The 21,207-nt window shown below is 39.7% G+C and overlaps 3 protein-coding genes across 4 annotated transcripts in view; 1 reads left to right on the forward strand and 2 right to left on the reverse strand.

Annotated features, from left to right (window-relative positions):
* The window catches only part of ret (ret proto-oncogene receptor tyrosine kinase), a 57,699-nt gene extending 47,392 nt beyond the window's left edge, over positions 1-10,307 (reverse strand). Inside the window, exons 1-7 of the mRNA XM_050070436.1 lie at positions 10,178-10,307; positions 9,737-9,831; positions 7,796-7,917; positions 6,733-6,842; positions 4,685-4,754; positions 4,516-4,582; positions 1,724-1,806 (exon numbers count right to left, since the gene is read on the reverse strand). Coding sequence (XP_049926393.1) covers positions 1,724-1,806; positions 4,516-4,582; positions 4,685-4,754; positions 6,733-6,842; positions 7,796-7,917; positions 9,737-9,831; positions 10,178-10,259 — 629 coding nt within the window. The 5' untranslated portion in view covers positions 10,260-10,307. The remainder of the gene's footprint in view (positions 1-1,723; positions 1,807-4,515; positions 4,583-4,684; positions 4,755-6,732; positions 6,843-7,795; positions 7,918-9,736; positions 9,832-10,177) is intronic.
* An 803-nt stretch (positions 10,308-11,110) lies between these two features.
* pcbd1 (pterin-4 alpha-carbinolamine dehydratase/dimerization cofactor of hepatocyte nuclear factor 1 alpha) lies at positions 11,111-14,442 on the forward strand. Its single transcript, XM_050070439.1, has 4 exons — positions 11,111-11,266; positions 12,053-12,184; positions 12,277-12,357; positions 13,969-14,442. The coding sequence occupies exons 1-4, from the start codon at positions 11,264-11,266 to the stop codon at positions 14,059-14,061; spliced, it is 309 nt and encodes a 102-aa protein (XP_049926396.1). The 5' UTR covers positions 11,111-11,263; the 3' UTR covers positions 14,062-14,442.
* A 38-nt stretch (positions 14,443-14,480) lies between these two features.
* sgpl1 (sphingosine-1-phosphate lyase 1) overlaps positions 14,481-21,207 on the reverse strand; it is a 16,522-nt gene continuing 9,795 nt past the window's right edge. For both annotated transcript variants that reach the window (XM_050070438.1, XM_050070437.1), the window contains exons 11-14: positions 20,449-20,687; positions 20,199-20,345; positions 19,979-20,099; positions 14,481-17,220 (exon numbers count right to left, since the gene is read on the reverse strand). In XM_050070438.1, coding sequence (XP_049926395.1) covers positions 17,083-17,220; positions 19,979-20,099; positions 20,199-20,345; positions 20,449-20,687 — 645 coding nt within the window. In that variant the 3' untranslated portion in view covers positions 14,481-17,082. The remainder of the gene's footprint in view (positions 17,221-19,978; positions 20,100-20,198; positions 20,346-20,448; positions 20,688-21,207) is intronic.

Consider the following 21,207-nt stretch of genomic DNA (forward strand, 5'->3'; position numbering starts at 1 on the left):
GTTTTATGTTGCACCAAAGTTAATACAAGATAATGTCCAGGCTGAAACACCACAGGCTAGTTGCTAATCAGGTTGAAGTTGTAAATATCCCTGTGAAGCTCTCCAATGGGCATTTGTCACTTCAGTAATAGACTTAATTCACATCTGGGAATCAGTATTTATGATTTATAGCCAACTAATTACACAAAGACATATCTGTCGTGCAGCAGTGACAACTGGTTACGACTTGCTGACAGACGCTTATGGACTTCTTTGATTTGAATCACTGTACATGCATTACCAATTAGAGTGTTAGCTTAGTACATTTCCCCGTTGCAAATGGATAGTTACACTCTATCACTGCAGACTATTGAATTACCAACTGTGCAGGCCATATCAAATACACAGACATCCAATGTAGTCATAATAAATTACTACTTCAGTGAAAATGCCAAGGTTCTTTTCTTTTTGTGGCCAAACATCAGAGCATATCTGAAACTGAATCAGACTTGGAGCTTAGTCAAAATAAGGCACAGAATGAGTCAGCCACCTGGTGTTAAATGTGACTGACTGACTGTATTGCAGTAATAGTTGTTCCCTCTGTTGTATGGCACTGCTAACTACTGACGGTGCGATTTTCAACAGTACAGGGACCGGCGACAGGCTTTTAGCAATGCGGCACAAGATTAAAATCCAAATCCTTTTAGAAAAATTAACGTGCAACCGTACCCCACTGGTCTCTGTATATCATGTCAGTGGAGTCTGAGCAATGATCAGAAAAACCTTTCAGCTCAGAAGAAAAGGCTTTTGCCTTCAGAAATGTCTCAGCATTTATGGTGGATGATGTGTCTGTTCTCTGTAGAAAGTTGTTTGTCAGGGAGTATGGATCATAAGTCACAGGGCTGAGGAGGCACACGCAGCGTTAATCTTGAGCGCTGAGTCACAGTTTGATTAAGTGTGTTGTCAGGTATGAGAATTTCCAGTATTACCTATCAGGACATCAATATGTGACAAGTATCTGTAACCCCAGAGTGACATTTCGGCTAATAGGATTGAACAGGCAGGCAGAACAGAAAGGGAAAAGAAATCGAAATGTAGCCTTTCCTTGAACCTTTGCGAAGTCTAGTCTAAGTGTACTCAACTGATTCAGCTCCCAAACTAAATAACAGTATGTGGTATTTTGAATTGAGCACATATGCACAGTGGTTTCTGAAGGCTCTTCATCCAAAAGGAAGCCACAGACAAGAAGATGCCAATTGTCTGCTGGATGCTGCCTCTGTGCTGCTGGATTTCCTCTCGCTCTCCATTTTGGCAGGAGATCTATGGCTGTGTGGATGTGTGCTGATATGTTGACGGTATTATTACATCAATTATTTGGCAAGGGGGAGGTCAAAGCCACACCAGCATCCTGTTTCCAGAGAGGCGTGCTTTGTGTCTACCCCCAGGCCACAATTAAGGCTAGCAGGGAGCCCAGATTCAATCACATGCATCACTCCTGTCCAACAGAAACACACTGTTCCAAACCCGAGACGCACTGATATCAGAAATCATGCCCAAAGCTATACCGCCTGATAACAAAAGCTTGGGGGAGCATGTGGCCAGACTGTGACCCCTGTAATTATTCATTATGTTGGGCCTGTAGGTCTTCATCATGCCTTAGACTGCTCTAAAGAGAATTAGCATGTGAACAAACTGCATGTGGTGATAGACTGATAAACAGGATGGTTGTTGATGGCTTACATACCCTCGGAAAGTGTCCAGTGAGCGCAGACGTGTTGGTTTAGCTTTAACGGTATTGTGCTCAGCTTCACAAGCCTGTGCGCTGTCCTGTAGAAACAATTAAGGGGTAGAGAAAATAATGTCAGAACTTTCAATTTAAGTAACTAAACAGTTTGGCTCACACAAAGGTGTATGAAAATTATCAACAGTTGTTACTATGACTATCGATGTATATGTTGAATCCCTGTTGTTTTGACTTGCGACTGCTATTTCTTTTTCTTGTTGCAGTCAATCCATGTTTGCATGTGTTAGAGTTTTCAAAACAATTTAGCTTAATGCATTGAAGCAATATCATTGGATTTTCTGGCCTCTTGGGGGCAGGGGAACAAAGTATAAACATTCAAAATCTATCGCCTAATAAAGTTGATATAAGCAGGCATGGAGCAACAATCATATTCATTTGGAGTCACGTTTCTGTTAACCTGATGAATGTAAGTCTAATATTCAGTCCCTGTTAAGCTCTGTTTTGGTCCCCACCATAGACTGTATCTAAAGATGGACAATGCGTCTCCACTTCCTCCCACTATACAAAAATGTAGCCAAAATATCACAGATTCTTGTGGTGGTCCGTCATTTGGAGTCTGTGCAGTAGTGATAGGGAGGTGAAGCCACAATTTCAAGGTTCTGCCCATAAACCTGCCTGACTCAGCACCATTGGCTCAATTCAATTGCGAGTGAGCACAGTACTTGACTCAATTAAAACCAAACTTAGCCTATCAAAAAACAAACAAACAAAACAACAACAACATTTAAACATACATCAGCATGATCAAATGACAGAAACCATCTTAAGGAAAAATTGATTTGACATGTACTTTGATTTTTAAGTTTGGCCCATGTCCTGTCCACTAACATGGAGGTGGAGGGGTTTATAAACTATACTGCAGCCAGCCACCAGGGGGCAGTCAGTATGTTATGGCTCCACTTTTGGGAAACTGTTAAGCCATCCATCTTTATTATACAGTGTATGGTCTTTGTATGGTTTGGTGGTGGGTAGGTAGTGCACAGTGGACTTCTTAAAGCGTTTTTGCTCAAAACTGCTCCCTGTTGGCCAGAATCATGGTTGATGAGAACAGAATGCTAAACCAAAACAGTAACACAAAAAACAAAGAGCTGAAAGACACTAAAACAGCCTGTAATGTTTAAAAATTTTCCTTTTTTTTTGTTTCTTAGAAACCTCTTTCACTGTGTCATGCTGCTTTGAATGCTTACATATCAAAGTGCTGATTACAAGACCTTTTTCTAATAGCTGACAACTTCTGCTAATTCGCATTAAGTTCGAAATGACCCTCTTCTGTATCAGTGATTGATTATGATTACATTATGATTCAAGTTCTCTCAAGTGGTTACATTACTTTGTGTACCATCACTACTTTAACTTTTAGACTTTAACTATTATTACTGCATGCAAACCACAAACCAGTTAAGCTGCAGTTTACATCCATGTCTGTTCAGACTCACATGTAGCCATGACAGCTGACAATGCTTCAAACATAGATGTTGCTGTGAAGAAGCTACATATTCTAAAACATGGCTGCGTCGAAGAAATGCCCTCAAGGCATTCTTGAGATATCGCATTCATGAGAATGGGACAGGCGGACAACCCAAAAACATAATGTCTATTGCCAGCACAACTGCAAAAAAAGTTGAGAGGCTGAAAACAGAGGACACATTTATAAGTACATAAAATGACAACTATAATATACATAAAGCAACCACAAAAAATACACACGTCATTCAAACTTATTTTACGTAACTATAATTGTTCAGAGATGTAAAAATGTTGACAAAACTGAAAATCCAAATTGCCACATGGGTCAGAACTCCTCAAAATGATGTTGGCCATCTTTCTATCCTGGGTCATGCTCTGCGCTGCATGTCGGTGCCTCTTTTTCCCCTCTCTCTGTGAAGGCAGCATTGAGATGACTCTGGCCTGTTGCCCTCTCAGTTGGATTAGCCTGACTCGCTGGCCTCCATGCAGCAGTTTAAAGAGCCAGAGCAGGAAGACACCAGCACTAATATGTTATGATGGATCTGCATGCCATCCCGGCAGCATATGGAAGACAGAGACATCTTGCTTGGAAGAATGAGAGGAGCCATTCATGCTTACCAAAATTACACAGCAGCTCTTGCCATCAAGCAAGATGATTGGACGGATACGACGCTCTATCACTCCCATGTAAGTCTGCTGTACAATTGGCTCTGCTAACATTTGTATCAATCATTCCATTAGTGTCTCCCAAATGTCTTGATGACTGGAGTCTCGGAGCAATTTTGGTATGCATCTCAGGCTGCGTGGTTAGCCAATAAAAATAACGCAATGTTACTGTTGGATTAAGGCAACTTTGATGTTTGATTACAAAGAAAGTTAATTATTTTCTGCAGTGAAGAAATAGAGGTGGCACAGTCATTTGGTATAGTGCTCCTCTGGACACCTCAAATTCTAGAAAAATCCAGGAGTTAGGGAACCAAGAAGGGATATACAAATATTTGGAAAAGGTTTCTATATGTTTTCTCATATGCACATTATCCACAAACAAAACTATAGTTTTAATGGTTAATTTTGAACATAATGAGATGTTTAGTATCTCAAAACTGTGCAGATGATACTGATGAGAATTCATTTGATGGAAAATATTTTATTGCTTTATGATTGATCTAAATCTAATCAATCAAATCACTCATCTGTGTCATCTCATTGCACTTATTAAGATATTAATAATCTAATGCATTCATTGGAAGCAGCAATTTACTTACATTATCCATTGGGTACTCTGGGCTTTGGCAGCAAATGGTCTTCATAAATTTTGATGTACAACGCCTCCTGTAAGTGGGACAACAAGTCTGAGCTGCCTGGTTCTTATGGAGAAGTAATCAGTGCAGAATGGTATTTTCATTGTGGATGATGTAAAAAACATAAATGTACCTGTAGATGTAGGGTGCCACAACGAATAAGAGAGCGATTACGGCCAGTGAAAGAGCTGCCACCAGAAGAGCTGCAAAATAAAAATTAAAAAAAAAGAAAAAAAAAAAGGAAATGTTTACAAATGGAAATGGCCATGTCAGGAGCTTTATATTGTACATCTCTATCAAAATGGGATCTGACTGGGGATAAAGGGCCAGATTACCAGTCCAAACTGTCTGCTTTACTCGCCTCTGGGCTCCCTTGTGGCTGTCTGTCAGTCAACCAGTGTCAAAGGGGATCCCTCAAGTGACAAACAAGGACCTAATGGAAAACTCTTGGTCGATCCATCTGGGTAATCTAACCCTGCAGGCGTACCAAAAGGAAAATGTAAGGCTACACTGGAACGAGGAGAAGAAAACAAAGAAGAGAAGAGCTATTCTGCCAAGGGGCATCATAGATGGGGACGAGGTCAAGATGAGGTTTACAGTGCGAGAGGGCACAAACGCTGCAGCTGAGGTGCCTTTTACCTGCTAAATAAATAATGAAATCTACACAGATCATACAAAAAGGAATAGGGAAAAGCTTAAGGATTCAGTGTTTAAGGAACCACAAAGCCTATGTTACATGATCACTGCATAATGGCGACAAAAATGTTCCCAGAGGCATTAGTGCAATGAAAATGACGCCAAACACCACATAGTCCAATTTTATCTTCTTTTATGCAAACAAAAATGCAAGTTTGCTACACCATTGTTCACCCATAAGCACCAGCAGCATTGAAAGAACAGTGAGACATTTTACAGCTGTGCTGCTGATTATAAAACTATAACACATAGGCTCAGGAGATATCACTATGGCCTTCTTGCGTCAAAGCGCAGGAAATAAGGGGGCAGTACGCGCCATGTTTGTCTTCAGTGGAAAAACAAACAAAAAGAAGCCATTTAAACTGAGCTTAAATCCACACTATGACATCTACTCTGAACAAAGAGTGGTCACTTAATCGCGCCGGAAAAGTCATGGCATCTCTGCTGTCCACTCATAAAAGCACCATAAAGCTCTCAGCACATGAAGTGAAACAACACTTGATCTCTGCAACAACCACGCTCCCTCTATTAGTTATTGTCACAACAAATAGAAAGTGATGGACACAAAACAGCTAGATTAAGTTCAGTTCATCGATGAAACAGCTGAAGTCGAACAAATACTTGAAAGCAGTCGATATTCTGGATTTCTTTGTGAGAACTAAGGCCTCAGCAGGTGACCTGTGGTTTGTGGTACAATGCAGAATACAGTACTAATATGATTAAAGGGTGGATCTGATTGCAGCTGCACAGAAACATATCCTTGAAGAATACCGCACCCATCAAATGACCTCATGAAGCCACGCAGCTAATCAATCTGAGACGCTGAAGTAAACTTTGAAATGTCCTAGCAGGGCAACTCTAACCTGTCTTGAGCTGCTGACCAGACCATTACTTAAGCTGAGCAAGTCCTATGGGGAGTTTGTATAATCACAGGTCTGCGGAGCTAATGGAAGCTCATCATACTGTGAGGGGTGCCGTCACACTGACCATATATCTGCTTGGATAATGGCTACTTGGCCTTAAAAGTCTGATCTACAACATAATCTGCAATATTGTTAAGTAGAGTGTACATTATGGAGAGAGACGCTTTCAAAATCCCATTACGCCCTAATCCTTCCACACTCCCTAATGTATTACCCACAATCCTCCACGCGTGGAGCCAGGCCTTCGAAACAAACAGAAAAGCTTTTCTTTTATCCCTTTTCAAGAAGGCATGTCTTATCTGATCAATACACATCATGTCCCAGGAGACGGGTGAGTATTACTGTTCAGTAGATGTGGACGAGCCGAGTGATTCTCCTCTTTGCTGACTCAATTAAGTAAAGAGTGGATCAAAGGCTTGGCCTGAGCATGGACACAGGTCCCTTTACTGTCACTGGGTCTCACCAAAGCAATCACGTTTCACTCTCAGTCCGTTATTCAAAACTGTGCAGCTGATTACTGAATGTCATCATCCTGCATCCTTCATCAGTGTTGTGCACTTACGCAAGTATGCATTGTTTGGTCTTTTATCCACAGCCTCAGTGCAGCTGGCGGCCTCGGACATCTGGATCCAAACAGAGTAATGACCACCTTCTCCATATGTCTGACTCCACCTGCATCCAAAACAGTGAAATATTGACACACACTTACCCTAAAAGCAAATAGAAATACTGCTTGTTTTTATTTGATTCTGTTTGGAATTATACTTCCTTCAAAGCATGTATTAAATTACTTTTTTCATCCACTTGCTGCTGTTTTACTCTTCACCTGACTATAAAAAATGGTCTACTTATCTCCCTCTGTTGGTTTTACACCTTTAAAGCTCAGGAGCACCACCTAGTGTCCTCAGACTAAAAGTGCATCCCTCTGCCTTCTCATCATCTCCAGTTTCAGGCCCCAAAAACATGCATTACATGCTCATATTGATCCACTGTTGGGATGACATACTAGCTATCACTTGGAGTGTTTTTTCAAAGGGGAAAAGGAAATCAATAGTCTGGTTAGAGACCTCAGCATTGATCTAGGAAGCCCAGGGCCAGACCTTTGAGAGAGCAAGAAAAGCATCAGAGGCTTGTCATGTTGTAACTGAATCTCTGGCACCATGTTTACAGGTGACCCCCAGATGGAAAACTCTGCCCTGGTGTCTTGTCAGTCCTGATTGTTTATAAATATGCGGACTGTCATCTCCAGTTAACATCCCCACTGAGGCTTCCACAGGACGAGCAGCTTTGAAGCTTTAATGAGCCCTTTTCATCAATATTGGAATGTCAGGTCTTATTAACCCCAAAAAGGCTCCTGATCGATACCAGGGGAGGTAGTTTAAGGGAGGGCATCAGTCAGGTCCAGAAAGCAGGTCAGGCCTCCTCCCCAAGCACTGTAAATAATCTCGCAGACTGCTGATGTAATCATTGGATGCCACCACACTATATCATGGCTGCAAAGAGGAGCTATACACTCCCACAGGCAGTTAATACGAGTAAACAGGAAACAAATCAGCATTTTTACTTCTTTGGATTGTAGGTGGTTTAATGTAATTGATGCTTTGTTAGAATGGTAAACTTGTTACCTGCAAAGACTTTCATTCCTGGTCTGAGACTCCACTTGCAGAGTCAGAGTGAATTTAGTGCTGACCACTGCAGATGCATTGTTGTTGTTGGGTTTCACAGTGAGCAAATGCTGGTACACACACTGAGAAGTAAAAACAGGGACAACACTAAAGTACTTTACAATCAGAGGGGTCTCAAGACAAATCTGGTGGGATCATGATGATTAAAGGTATAAGGATTCAAGGATTCTAAGGTTTATTTGTCAGATACACAAATATGTATGGTGAAATGCAACGTGGTGTGCTTCTCAGGATTAGAAAATAGAAATAAAAGGAAAAAATGAAGACAAAAATACGTAAAAAGGAAAATGCACATAAGTCCTAGGAACAAACAGGGTTTCTACAGCTGTCAGACAGTTAAAGTTAATGCTTTTTACAACCTTTTCAAGATCAAAACAGATTTTTTCAAGCATTGAAGGTAAGTATAATGTTTAGTAGAATATATATATGGTCCCATTTTATGTAGGAATAAGGTTATTAGAGTGAGTTAGGTTAATCTACATTTTGCCAACAGGCAAATGCAACTATAAAGAGACAGTATTAGGTTCAGTGGTAGGTAGTGACAGACAAAGTTCACAACTTTGTTGCAGTCAAAGTAAAGTTTCTCCTGGTCAAACATTACTCCAATAGAAGTAAAAGTTGCTGAGTCATATCATTTCTTGAGTTGAAGTCCTTGAGTACTTACTTCTAAAAATACTAAAGAACTGAAGGTACTTTTTTTTGTTTTTATTTCAACCCATTGCTGTATGTTGTCACAATACATTCAAAGAACCTAATGATGCTCAAACAACCCGCTGAATGCATTGAATATGCTGCAAAGCCGATAGAAATGCCCATGGCAACACAAATTGACAAACGGGCCACCATTGTCATTTCCATCCTATTTTGTTTAACCCCCTCAAACCCCAACCCTCACACAGTGTTCTGACACAGCTCAAAGAACGAATTTAGGAACAATTTTACAATAACTAAAACTGGAGAAAGAAAAATTAAGAGAAAAAAAAACACACTGACATCAGTTATTTATGGTTTGTGAAAATTTTGCTCAAATGTTTATTCTAACAGAAAAATTACTTTTTCGTCTTGTGGCAGAGATGAGAATAGAAGAGAAGTGGGCAATACCTATTTGTTGGCGGGTTTCTAGCCAGCAGCCAGTGGATCATCTGCTCTGAAAATCCTGACCAGAATAAAATTTGAGGGTTGTTGGTTTGGTTATCCTGTTCTGCCTGACGTTATGAGAGACGGATTTGATAAATTGTTCCAGTTATTTTAAGATTGCAACATCAGAACAACAATCCTCTTTCCTACAACATCCTACTTCCCGTGTCTTAACATATTTAAGACTTCTGACAGGTTGATTTAAGACATTTCATTAACAGTCAGGGTCATATTTTGAGATTAATGGATGTCATGCATTTAACTAGACTAGACTAGGCTATTTAACATCTGCTGGAACCCTGTTTATGAAAAATGTAGGATCCAGTGTTTTTGAAGCTTGACTCACACTAAGTACTACATGTCAGGGTGTAACAGATTTTGAACTTTTTTTTAAAGGAATCTTTCTCATGTGAGTCCAATTTCAGAAGGATCCACTGCTAAATCACTGGAGTAACCTTTAACCTTTCTAGAAAGATCTGGGTAAGAAACAAGAACGTCAAACTAGGCACTTGCTTAAAGTTGCTGACTTGTTCTGTGTGCATCATTATGAACCACTCAAGGCAAGGCAAGGCAAGTTTATTTATAGAGCACAATTCATACACAAAGTAATTCAAAGTGCTTTACAGAACACTCAAATGTGACAAATGGAAAACTTAAGTAATTTTGCTGACATTGACATCTTGGACAACCGAGACGGACAGACAAAGGGAAGAGACAAACAGAGTGACAGTATATATTCTTTACCTTGTAGCAGTAATCTGACGTGTAGAGGACCTGCACTTCTTCTGTCAGCTTGTTATGAAATGTTAACAAAGCCTGGTCCATTCTCAGTGTCAGCCCTACATAGATTCAAAGCAACACTGATTTATGGTGCACACAATGCTTTTTGTACATCATAAATATACGATAGCAGAGGGGTGTATCAGATCACTAACATTAACAAGATCATAACACAACTCAATACTATTGACTGAGTGTTCTCATATTACTGACAGCTCAATTTGTCATAACTGAATGTTAACCTTGATTATGAAGACCAAACATTGATTGTCACAAGAAGCTAAAAAGAAAACTGTTATTTTTTTGGTGTTGACATTAAGTGACTGCTCCTGTGTCGAATGGACACAACAGGAAAACTTTTGACTGCTTCACACTGAACACCAGAATGAATCCTAGAAGACTCACCTGGGTTTAAGTGTCCTCCATAGCTGCTGGTTACAAGGATTAACAAAGCTAGACTTGCTTGTAGCAGTCTCCTGGGCTCCATGTTTCCACTTGAAAACACTTCTTCCACTGCTCATCTTTATAACACTCACACCAATATAAAAAGTGGTCAAAGGGCAGTAAGCATGCGTGGTTGGTGGTGTCTTTAAGCTGGTTTGTGATGCGTATGTTTGGAATCACGTGTAGGGCAAAACTAGTTTGCAATTTGGTTGCAGAGATAGAAGACGAATAAAATGAGACTTAATGAAGAAAACATACACTTTGCCAGTTTAAAAGCTTACATGAGTTAAGTGTGTGTATCAGTGTAGAAGTCAGAGGGACACGCTAAATTTCCAAACACAATTTACACAACCATTTGACTCCAATCTAATGGTTTTGCTCTAAATTGCAGCTTTGTAACAAAAACACCGAAACACATTCTCATTTCCCCACTCAGCCAACTGTTAAATGCTGATCACTTGTCACATCCTCTCCTTCTCCTCATTTCATTAACCAGTTCATTTCCCTGAGCGCTCGCCGTGACAGATGAGTTCACCGGGGCAATCTCAAGGAACTTCTCATTAACCTTTGACATGAACTCCAGCCAGCTGAAGAGCAGCACTTGCTATAAAAACTGCTGTCGTAATGAACAGAGACATCATTAATAGTGTGCTATTATTCTGAAGTTTAAGTTCATGCTTAATACGTGAGCATACACAATGTACATAGATTATTAAAAGGTGTATATAAGAGGGACAGCCTCTTCCTCCTTTCCTCACACAGCTGGCCATTGCAGCAGTGTTTACTGAATCCTGCTACAATAGCTGGCCTTATACATGCCTTGTGCAACAGATGACAGTTTATGATTAAACCCATGATGACATGTGGCTGAGTAACCTAGCAGCAGTGAGGATTTCTGCTCAGGCTTCTGCAGGGGCAGCTAAGCAGGACCTCCAGCTCATGTGTCAGATAAAGTCAATCCAGTCCCTCTCGCTGGCTGCCACAGCAGATCTGTGCAACAGGGAGCTGGAGCTGAACCTCCTCTGTGTATGAAAACACTCTGCAAACATGGTGAGTACACAACCTCTCTACAGTGTGTATCCAGGCTGCACACAGGGTGTTTCACACACCTGTTGCCATTTACTCACTCTCATACTCTAAAACTCCACTAGATGATGTTTTATCGCAGGCTGACAATTGCAAATAGATAAATTTGATACTAAGTTTCATAAGTGCCAGTGTGATTCTGCAGGGATAAGACTGACATAAGCACATTTCCTGTCTTTGTGTTTGCATTAAGCTGCCGCACGTGATGAATAGATGAGGTTTAAGCCACTGGCTATTGTCTGTGTGCTGCCCATTCGCTCCACTGATAGAGCAGATTAGACTGTTGCTATGATACCTGTTGATGTCATTGCTCTGTTACTGGTCATTGTGACATCTGTTTGCGCTCTTGGTTTACAAGCATGACTGCTCATCTGGGTTCAAAGCCTTCAAAAGTCCCCTCTTGGTTGTGCAATAAAATCAGACGTCTATTTGGGGTTGTGAAATGTTGACAGTGCAGTTTGGAGTCAGGGTCACTGAAGCTGGATGAAACAAGTATAAGTAACTTTAAAATCCATGTGACCCTGCATCATGTGTCAAGATTAGGAACTGAATTACCAAAAAGGAGCACCACCCCCTCCCACCACTACCACCCCCTTCCACCACATGCCTTTGAACCAGCTAGTTTTTTAAACCAGGAATGCAGCCTTTCATTGTTTCCAGATGGGATCCTGTGCAACCAATCACAGTTTGTGTTTGTGAAACTGCCCCTCTCTGATCTGTTGTACTGTTGCCTCCTCTCTTTCCTACCAGGCTGGTAAAATTCAGAGTCTAACTGAGGAGGAGAGGACCCACCTACTCCCCCTGCTACGCAACGCTCAGTGGGTGGAGGTTGTTGGACGGGATGCAATCTATAAAGAGTTTATTTTTAAAGACTTTAATCAGGTTTCTAACATATCATAATTAACTCACAAAATCCACATAAATAGCAACCACTACTGTATGGACATAGATAATATGATGTTCTTTCCTTTCAGGCTTTTGGTTTCATGTCCAGGGTGGCGTTACAAGCAGAGAAGATGGACCATCATCCTGAGTGGTTCAATGTCTATAATAAGGTATAAAATATTAATCAGGACTCATGTAAAGGAGATTGCAGCCTATAGGGTGGTTGCACTTTTAGTAATCAGTGAATACATCACTGCTTAACTTGGTCCTGAGGAGCCCAGTACTGTGACCATGTACAAAGATTCAAATTCATGAGTCTTCAATAAAACCATACCTATATTTATCAGCAAAATCATAAACATTTTTCTTAAGACTGACAAAAACGCATCTCTGACCAGTGACACCATTAAGATATTTGTACATTACTTATTTCTTTCAATTTTATGCTACTTTATACTAATACTCCACTAAATTTTGGAGACAAATGTTTAGTTATTACTTTGCAGATTCAGACTATCAATACAAAATATAACTCAACTGTTAAATTATATATCTATCTTTGTAGATATAGACAAATAGATATAGATATATAATACATTAAGCTACCCAGCAGGTCATGTATAGAAATTAATCATCCCCAATTTATCAACTGTCATGACATTAAAATGATGAACACATTAATGAATCAATACTGTAGTCCAGTAATAAAATATATGAATATGAAATGGGCCATTCTGCATATTGAGTACTTTAAGTATATTTTGATGCAAGTACTTGCTTGTAGCTTTAATTGAGTATGATTTTAGGGCTTTTACTAATAACAGAATATTTTTACATTGTAGCTTTTCAATTTTTACTTAAGTAAACGATCTTAATACTTCTTTCTCCGCTGCCTTTGCCAAAGCACTGTCTTAGTAACTGAAATTAATTTATAAATGCTTAAACACAGCGTTTCAAGTGTAGCAGTTTTTAGCTGAACACTCACTGTAGCTAGCTACCTGTTTAGCACCAAACAGCTAACAGACACAGTTAGCTAGCTACTAGCTGGGGAACAAACCGGATCATTTCGCAGCTCAAGTGCCAAGATATTTCCCTCAGAAGTTGGTAGAGACTGAAACAGAGCTTAAAGAAAGTAAATGCTGGACTTACATTCAATATGTGGCGAGAAACACGACTCCAAAATCAATGCTAACGTTATTAGCCTACCTGTGTGGTCTGCACTTAGGATTTGAACAGTGACAATATGACAGTATTGTGTTTACCTTTTCAGATGCTAGGCACACTTTAACTTCATATCTTATTCTTCCATTTTTTTCAGACATCTTAAATTATGCCAGGTTGACACTGCTTTCATCATTTACTGTTAACTACAGCTGAGTTGACATTTTAACCTCTTTCATGCTTACACCTCAGCTAATTTCAGTTTTTACAGTTGAACTCTCCCGGTTTAAACACAAAAACATCAAAAGACACTTTGCACATCAAATGCTGCTTTCTGCATTTATTGCATTGTCAAACATGAACTTTATTGACTGCTTTTATCACTGAAATTTGTTGCAGGGGTAGATATTTGCCTTTCTCTCTTTCTTTCGCTTTGCTGTGTGTCAGTCAGTGGGAAGGAAAAAGTGGTTGATGCCATTATTAAGTTGGCTGATCTACGATTAGAGGCTTTCTATTAAAAGCACGATCTTTTGGCTGAAGCAACACAAAGTTATTTGATAAAAATAGCCTTTTCTAGTCATATGATGACTCCCCTGCTTCATTCTCCTTTGTTGCCACAGGTCCAGATAACTCTCAGCACACATGACTGTGGAGGGCTCTCCCAGCGAGACATCACTTTGGCCACCTTTATTGACCAGGCGTCACTGATGTGAGCCACACACATTATCAGTCATCTCAAAAATGGAAACTGGAGAGCTGAAAGTCACGGCTCTTCATTTATTCGTTCCACTGAGAAGTCTGAGGACGTGACCTGCAAATCCAAAGAATATGAACCACTTAGTTAGCTGTGGGTGTTAAAGTGCAAAGGGTCCAATGTGTCATCAATGTGTTGTTGGTTTTACACTTGGTGGATAAATGAGATTATTAGCTAGTGCTAAAAAATAATGTTTACACATTGAAGTAAAGAGAAGTAATTTCTGAGCAACCATTCCAGATAACATTCACAATGGTACATGTGTCCCTCTGTCACCACTAGTGTCTTATGTGACAATGCTTTTGTACTTTGCTGTCAGTAAATGTTATTTTCTGTCAAACTGTTCTTGTCATAACTGAAAAAAAGAGCAGAAACTGATTTTCTCATCAGACTGAATGCATTTTATTGAAAACACAATGACCATCTGCTGTGGTCAGCCAAGAGCGTGACTGTGGTAACTCCCTGGAGTGGGTTAACGTGTTTGCTGGGAGGAACAAGCAGGTGCTTCCTAGCTCAAAATAAATCTGGTAAACAAGGATGCACGCTGACATGAGCACAAATCTTTGAGCCTTGTACATTCAGAGCCTCATATGACTGTGTACAGGGGTGGACAAGTCAAAAACACAGTACAGTATAATGCAATAGTACCCCCGCTGCTTTGTCCCCCCCATGTGTGTTTGAAAGACCAGTGGACCTTAATGATTTCACTGTTATGAAGCCAAATCCCTGAGGATGTTATAGACTAAATCTTCTATTGACGTCATGAGTTCAAACCTCTGAAGGCACAGAGGTGAACGCTCATTATTGCTACATTATGTCACCAAACTGCAACGACAATTTAGATTTTCTCTAACAGTCTGCGGTCACTTTCACTTAATGCTTAAAGAGGAATTTGCATTAAATATTTTTATTAACAAGAGATTTCTTGGCCATTCAATCACCACAATTTTTGAGGATATTTCTCGAAAGCAAACAGAATGAGTCATGTTGGAAAAGTCTTTTTTTGCATGGGCACAGGTTTCTACACCCTGTCACTGGGTATATGATCTGAAAATGGATGGATGGACACATGATGAGTTTGAGGACATTAAGTCCTGTCTTATTTAACCAGGTGCGGACTAGAAGATGGAAAAAAACCTACATACATTCATGTCTAATCTCTTTTTGAACTGCTCAGTATGCAAAAACATAAACACTCACAAAGAGGACTCACAAATTAAGTGATTAATAAACACCCAGTGGTCGCACAAATGGTTAAATTACACTAACAACGCCGATATGCTGTCATTCAACACTATGCTTTTGATGACTTATCTCTTAAACATTTATAGCAGAGCATTCCCATTGGTATCACTTCACAAAGGAAAAGTTATGTATTGCACAAACATGGAAATAATTTCATGGAAATACAATGTCAACAAGCAATATTAAGAAAGCAAAGAGAACAAGACAAGTTTGTTTTGGTGTTACAGAATGCATCGCTAAGTTGTCAACCTGTTAGTAAATGTGTAAGTATCCTGCTGAATGGATATTTACTAAATATATGCACATTCAGACAGGGCAGAGAGTGGGTTTGTCCCAACATAAAACTATCAAATCTGTCAGTCTGTGGATCTAAAACCGCCATCACAGTGGATCTATTTCCTTTCAGTATCAGTTTATCTAAGAACACTTTAGTACAGTTTGTCAAATGCCATAATAAGTTGATGTTAGAAATGAAACAAAAAAAAGTCGCCTTGTTAGAATACGTTACAGTGGATGAATAGTGACATTTGTACTGAGTAGAAACTGAGGTAGATTGAATTAGGAGACAAATGATTAAAACAAGGTGGTACACAGGTGACTCTACGGAGAAAGTATTACATTTTTTGCTTCATGACAACATACAGTAGACAAGGGTCGGAACAGTCTTCAGTCCAGTCTGTTAAAAGACGTTAAATTTCATTGCTTTACTTAACAAGCCAGCTTCTGTGTGGAAGTCCTTTTCCAAATCTGAAAAGCGATCCCAAAAATAACCAAAGTGGTTAATAAGATTTGGATTCCACAAGCTGCTTTTAAAGTATTCATGGTCTGGTTAAAACTTCTCCCTCATTTAAACTTTAAAGACAATTTTATTGAATATTAATGACATTAAAACTCCCATTATCTGAATCACTCTTTCTCTGTCTACAAATCCAACCATGATAGATGGACCACGAATGCAGACTTAAAACAAAATGAATGTCGTCATACTAAGTGCTAACAAACAAAGACATGCATGTTCATGCTTACAGACAAACTTCTAATCATAACATCGGAATTTGTTGTTTCAAGTGATTCACAGATAACCCTGATATGTTCTCGTCAGGCCATTGCAGTGCTTTTACATTAAAAATGCTGTCTTCCAGAGAACTGCTACATGATAATGATAACTTTCACCTTCGGCCGGCCTCCACGTGTAGAGCCATTTTAAAGCAGTACATCAGGTTTCATGCTAGAGGGCAGCACAGCGTTTCTAAAAAGCTTTCAGTGGTCTGTGTTTTTGCGGAGTCATCACAGATAGTGAAGTGGTGATGGCAACAAGCTGAAATGTTGCGGCAGTAAAAATAAAAAAAGGAATGGTTTTGCTTTGTAATCAGTAGAAATTATGACAGACATATGCATTTAACAAAAGCTAAAATTGAAATGAACTTTTAAAACAAATAAAAAACAAACACACACACTTCCACTACATTAACAAAATCAAATGAAAAGACTAAAACTCGTTTGGAACCAGTCATTTTTTCTCTGTGCCACTGAGGCAAAGTGTTACGAGCAATTTCCCTCTGGGCTGATTAAAATGACAATGGCTTGTGCTTCAAAAGATCTTTGCAGATGTTTTCCATATGGTGTAGGTATGCAAGATAAGGCAACTGTTGAGCAATTAGCTCAGAGCTCTGGGAGGAGGCGAGCGTGTTTCCCTGCGTGCGGTGGGGTCGGGCCCTCCTGGCCCGATCCTGCCTCAGTGGGCTTTGCCGTTACCGTTCATGTGGCTGACGTTTGACACCTCAGTGCTGTAGAGACAGTCCAGGAAACCTCGGGAGATTTCCGTCACCATGGATCTGTCTGGGATAGACTGGGCCATGCCGTAGATTGCTCCCTGAAACAACAGGAAGACACAGGTGAGTTCACAAGTGCACAGTAGCCAAAGAAAAACACACACTTCATTTACACTTATACTGTCACCAGTCTGTGGTGTTGGTGTGGTGTGCTGAGAAATTCAGGAAATGGTTGATGATTTACTTTTCTTATAAACCTTCCTTCAATAGTTGCACTTCCTTTATTTTTTTTCCTACATCTCCCAGCATACCTTTTAAAAACCCACAGAGAACAGATTTCCTCTGAGCTGTGTACACCGATCATCGAAACATTACAGCTACTGGTGGGTGAAGTGAATAGCATTGATCATTTGCTAAAATCCAGTGTTCTGCTGGAAAACCTTTGTCCTGACATTCATATGGACACCACTTGACGTGCATTGTAACAAGATAATCAACGTTATTTATTGATTGGTGTACATATATTATAGATGGAGAGTCACTGTGTTTGCCCAGTGGTTTTTAAAGTCAGACAGTGCAAAATTCCCATCAGACAAAAGCAGGAAAAAAAGTTCATATTTACTGATGTCACTGTTAATCTTTGTCTTACTTCAATTCCGTAGATAACCATGCCCTAAGTTTCCAAACTACAGTTCCCTTAAAGCTTTGGGGGAGGTAAGCATGAAGTATGATTTTATATGGAGTTAATAAGTAAGATGTGTGTTATAACTTGACAACATTTTTGTGTCAATATTTGAAGGTTGCCGAATTAGGTATTAGCAATGTCTGTGTGCAGTGTACCCACAGATGTATAGACAACTATCACTGGATTATTTTTAGACTGAATATAACGTTAAAACCTGATGATTCTCAAGCAAGTTCTGGGGTTATAATGTTTTTTTCCCCTCTATGATTCTAAGATTTATGGAACTTTATTCATGATGGATACATGGCAGATACGATGATATTGAAAGTGTTCTACACACTGAATCAAAAAATATGTGTTTCATATCTGTGTGTTCAGAGCTGACTGAGTTATAACTCAGAGAAAGACTAAGATTTTTGAAAAAAGTATGGCAATCAGGTGCTAACAGTTTTAAGGTACCTGAATTGTCTCCATGTGCTGTGTCCTGATGAAATAAGTGAAGTAATTGTCAAATAATTAATGAAGGAAGAAATAGTACACTTCATAAAGAAATTTAAAATAAACTCAAATGTGTTAACTAGATTATTTATTGTATACCAATATTTTTATATTTTACTGTTATTTCAGGATTTTTTTTCACTGAGATTTTGGTTCATGTGTGGCCTCTGTTCTCTTTTATTCAACTGAAGGTGACGCTTCACTCACAGATGTGCTCGTCGGAAACCTGACTGGCACAGGGCAGGTTTGTGCATGTTGGGTGGAGTTTCCTTCCATTCAAAACTGACACACCAAAAAGCACGTGTTGTTCAATTGACAGGTTGTGCAGCACAAAAACAAAATGCCACGTGTACCAACAGCAGTATAAACAAGAGAGACTGGCAAACATATTTCACATGGTTTGTCATCTCACACTTGGCTTAATGATAGATGCACTGGTTGAATACACAACAACACACTAACAGGATTCTCTCCTTTGCGTTCTTTGATTTCCTCCTACAGTTTAAAGACATACAGGTCAGCTGAACTGGAAACAGTACTGTAAATTGACTGTAGGTTTACATTTTTCAGCAATCGTCTGTGATAGACTGACAACATGTTGCTTCAAAAGATAACAGGAAACACTGTGTGATTGTGGAACATCAAATCAAAATGGTGAGTTATAGAGTCTGAGCTAACATCAAAAAGTGTCATTTACTATTATTACTTTAGATAGACTACGATATCATACTCTATTGTAGCTGCAGTGACAATATCAGTCTTTTTTCAGCATTTTTAAAAATTAAAAATAAAAATGCTATTTTCAAAGTGGACTTAGTCCTTAAGATCCTGCAGAGTGTTATACAAGTTAAGGTAAGGGTAACTTTGGTATTTTTCAACCTGGACCCTATTCTCCCACGTATTTGTGTGTAAATGACTAATGGAAACAGTTTTTTATAATGGGTCCAGTATTGCACGAAAGCGCTGCAGCCAGCAGCTGCGAAACAGGCTGTAACACGACAACTCAAGGCATATGCACACCATCAGATTCCGTCCACTAAAAGTGCTTGTTTTTGTCACTGACAGGCTCAGATTGGTATTCTAAGTGTCTGACAATATTATGTAACGGTTCCCTACAGAGGTAGACCTTGTTGTTCAAGTGTAAGGTTATTTTTGTTTATCCAGAAACAGCCCCAAAATGGCTATAGCAAATTAAACTAAATAAAACAAAGAAAACTCATCTTGTTCCTTTTTCCACTGTTCCACAAGCACCAACTCTAGTTAAGTTGAAAAAACCCTTAATTCACCCAGTTAGATGTGAAAACATGCTGGCTCTATACACACTAAAATTACTGTTTATATAAATGGAGTGGCGATGGCTATTTTGGGGCTGTTTCTGGATAAACAAAAAGGATCTTACTCTTTAACAAAAAGGTCTATCTCCTTAGAGATCCTTGACATAATGTTGTCAGGCTAATTCTAATAAATTCACAAAGCACTCATTCATCTACTTCTTTAGTGCCATCTTTTTTGGTGTCCTTGTATATCTTGAGATGAGATGATAAAACTCCCTCAGCATGAAATCAAATGTACACACAGCTGTTCTTTTAGGGATTACTTACATATGAATGTACTAGTTACACATACTGTAGTGTATGGATGCAAAGTCAACAGGTGTGTAAGCAGAGCTGGCTCACCATTCCTGTGGTTTTCTCTTGGGGGTTCTTGAGGATGATGGCAACCTGCTCTTTGACATCACGCACAAACCGATCAGCAACGCCCGGCTGTGTGTGCAGAACTGTGCAACAGATGTGGATGCTGTAAGAGAGAGAGAAGACCATATAGTTGTTACACTCTTGACTTATTTATCATCATATTACTTTTTATTTCAATTGATATATTTTTTTTAATATGTACCTGGATGGGAACTGCAACGTGTTCAGATTCCAGTCCTTTGACGTCAGCGCATTAGACAGACGGAAAATATCAAAAACGTCTGAGCCTATTGCCACCACTGACACCTCTGGGTCCCCAAACACAAACACGCCTTTTATCTTGCTGATCCTGTCAATCAAAAAAACAACAAAATGTAATTTAAATGTTGGACGTGATACTGTAAATGAACACATCTTCGCTGTTTGACTGTCGATACGCGTGAGTATCTCACTCTTTCTTGATTTTGCGTGCTGTGCTGATGATCTTCTTCGTGGCATCGATGTATCCATTCTCTCCCATGTGCATCATGGTCGCCCAGCAGGCGGCAATGATTCCTCCAGGCCTGGAGCCTGCAATGGAAGGCGAGGCGTAGATTCCCCCCTGCCAGTCAGGAGCTACAAAGTACTGGTAGTGACGGTACTTTTTATCACTGTAGAGGATCACTGAGGAACCTTTAGGGGCATAACCATACTGGAGAGGAATGCAGGGACACAAACACACACACACACAGACAATGCAGTATGAGAATAACAATAAAAGTATGGCCTGGAGTCAGTTAAGATTGCACACTTCTTTCTGCTCAGTGATAAAGTGAGTGGGTGTAGTTTGATAGAAAACCGCTCACAACAAGGTCTGTGGATTATCTTGAGTAGCCATGTCATTATTTCTGGAAAGTGAAATTGCTGTTGAGTTGTTCAAACGTATTATTTTGCGCTTTGAGCACCACAAGCATGAGTGCCATTTGGTTCCATTATACTGGAAAGTAGGGATGCACCGAATATATTCGGTAACCGAATATATTCGGCCGAATATTGCAAAAAAACACACATTCGGTATTCGGTGGAATAAGTTAAAAGCAAGGCCGAATAATAGCGGCGTGTTTTGATAACTCAATCAAACAGCGTGCCGTGACGCGCAGAGTAAAATGTCGGCAGTGTGGCGATCCGTCCGTCACTGCACTCGCATTTGCGACTAAAAATAGTTTTGAGCG

Source organism: Epinephelus moara, chromosome 19, assembly GCF_006386435.1.
Source record: "Epinephelus moara isolate mb chromosome 19, YSFRI_EMoa_1.0, whole genome shotgun sequence".
Taxonomy (NCBI): Eukaryota; Metazoa; Chordata; class Actinopteri; order Perciformes; family Serranidae; genus Epinephelus; species Epinephelus moara.

Excerpts from the sequence above, each read along its gene's own strand:
- pcbd1 (XM_050070439.1), top strand. Across the intron at positions 12,185-12,276 it reads TTTTTAAAGACTTTAATCAG|GCTTTTGGTTTCATGTCCAG; the intron begins GTTTCTAACATA and ends CTTTCCTTTCAG. Across the intron at positions 12,358-13,968 it reads GGTTCAATGTCTATAATAAG|GTCCAGATAACTCTCAGCAC; the intron begins GTATAAAATATT and ends TTGTTGCCACAG.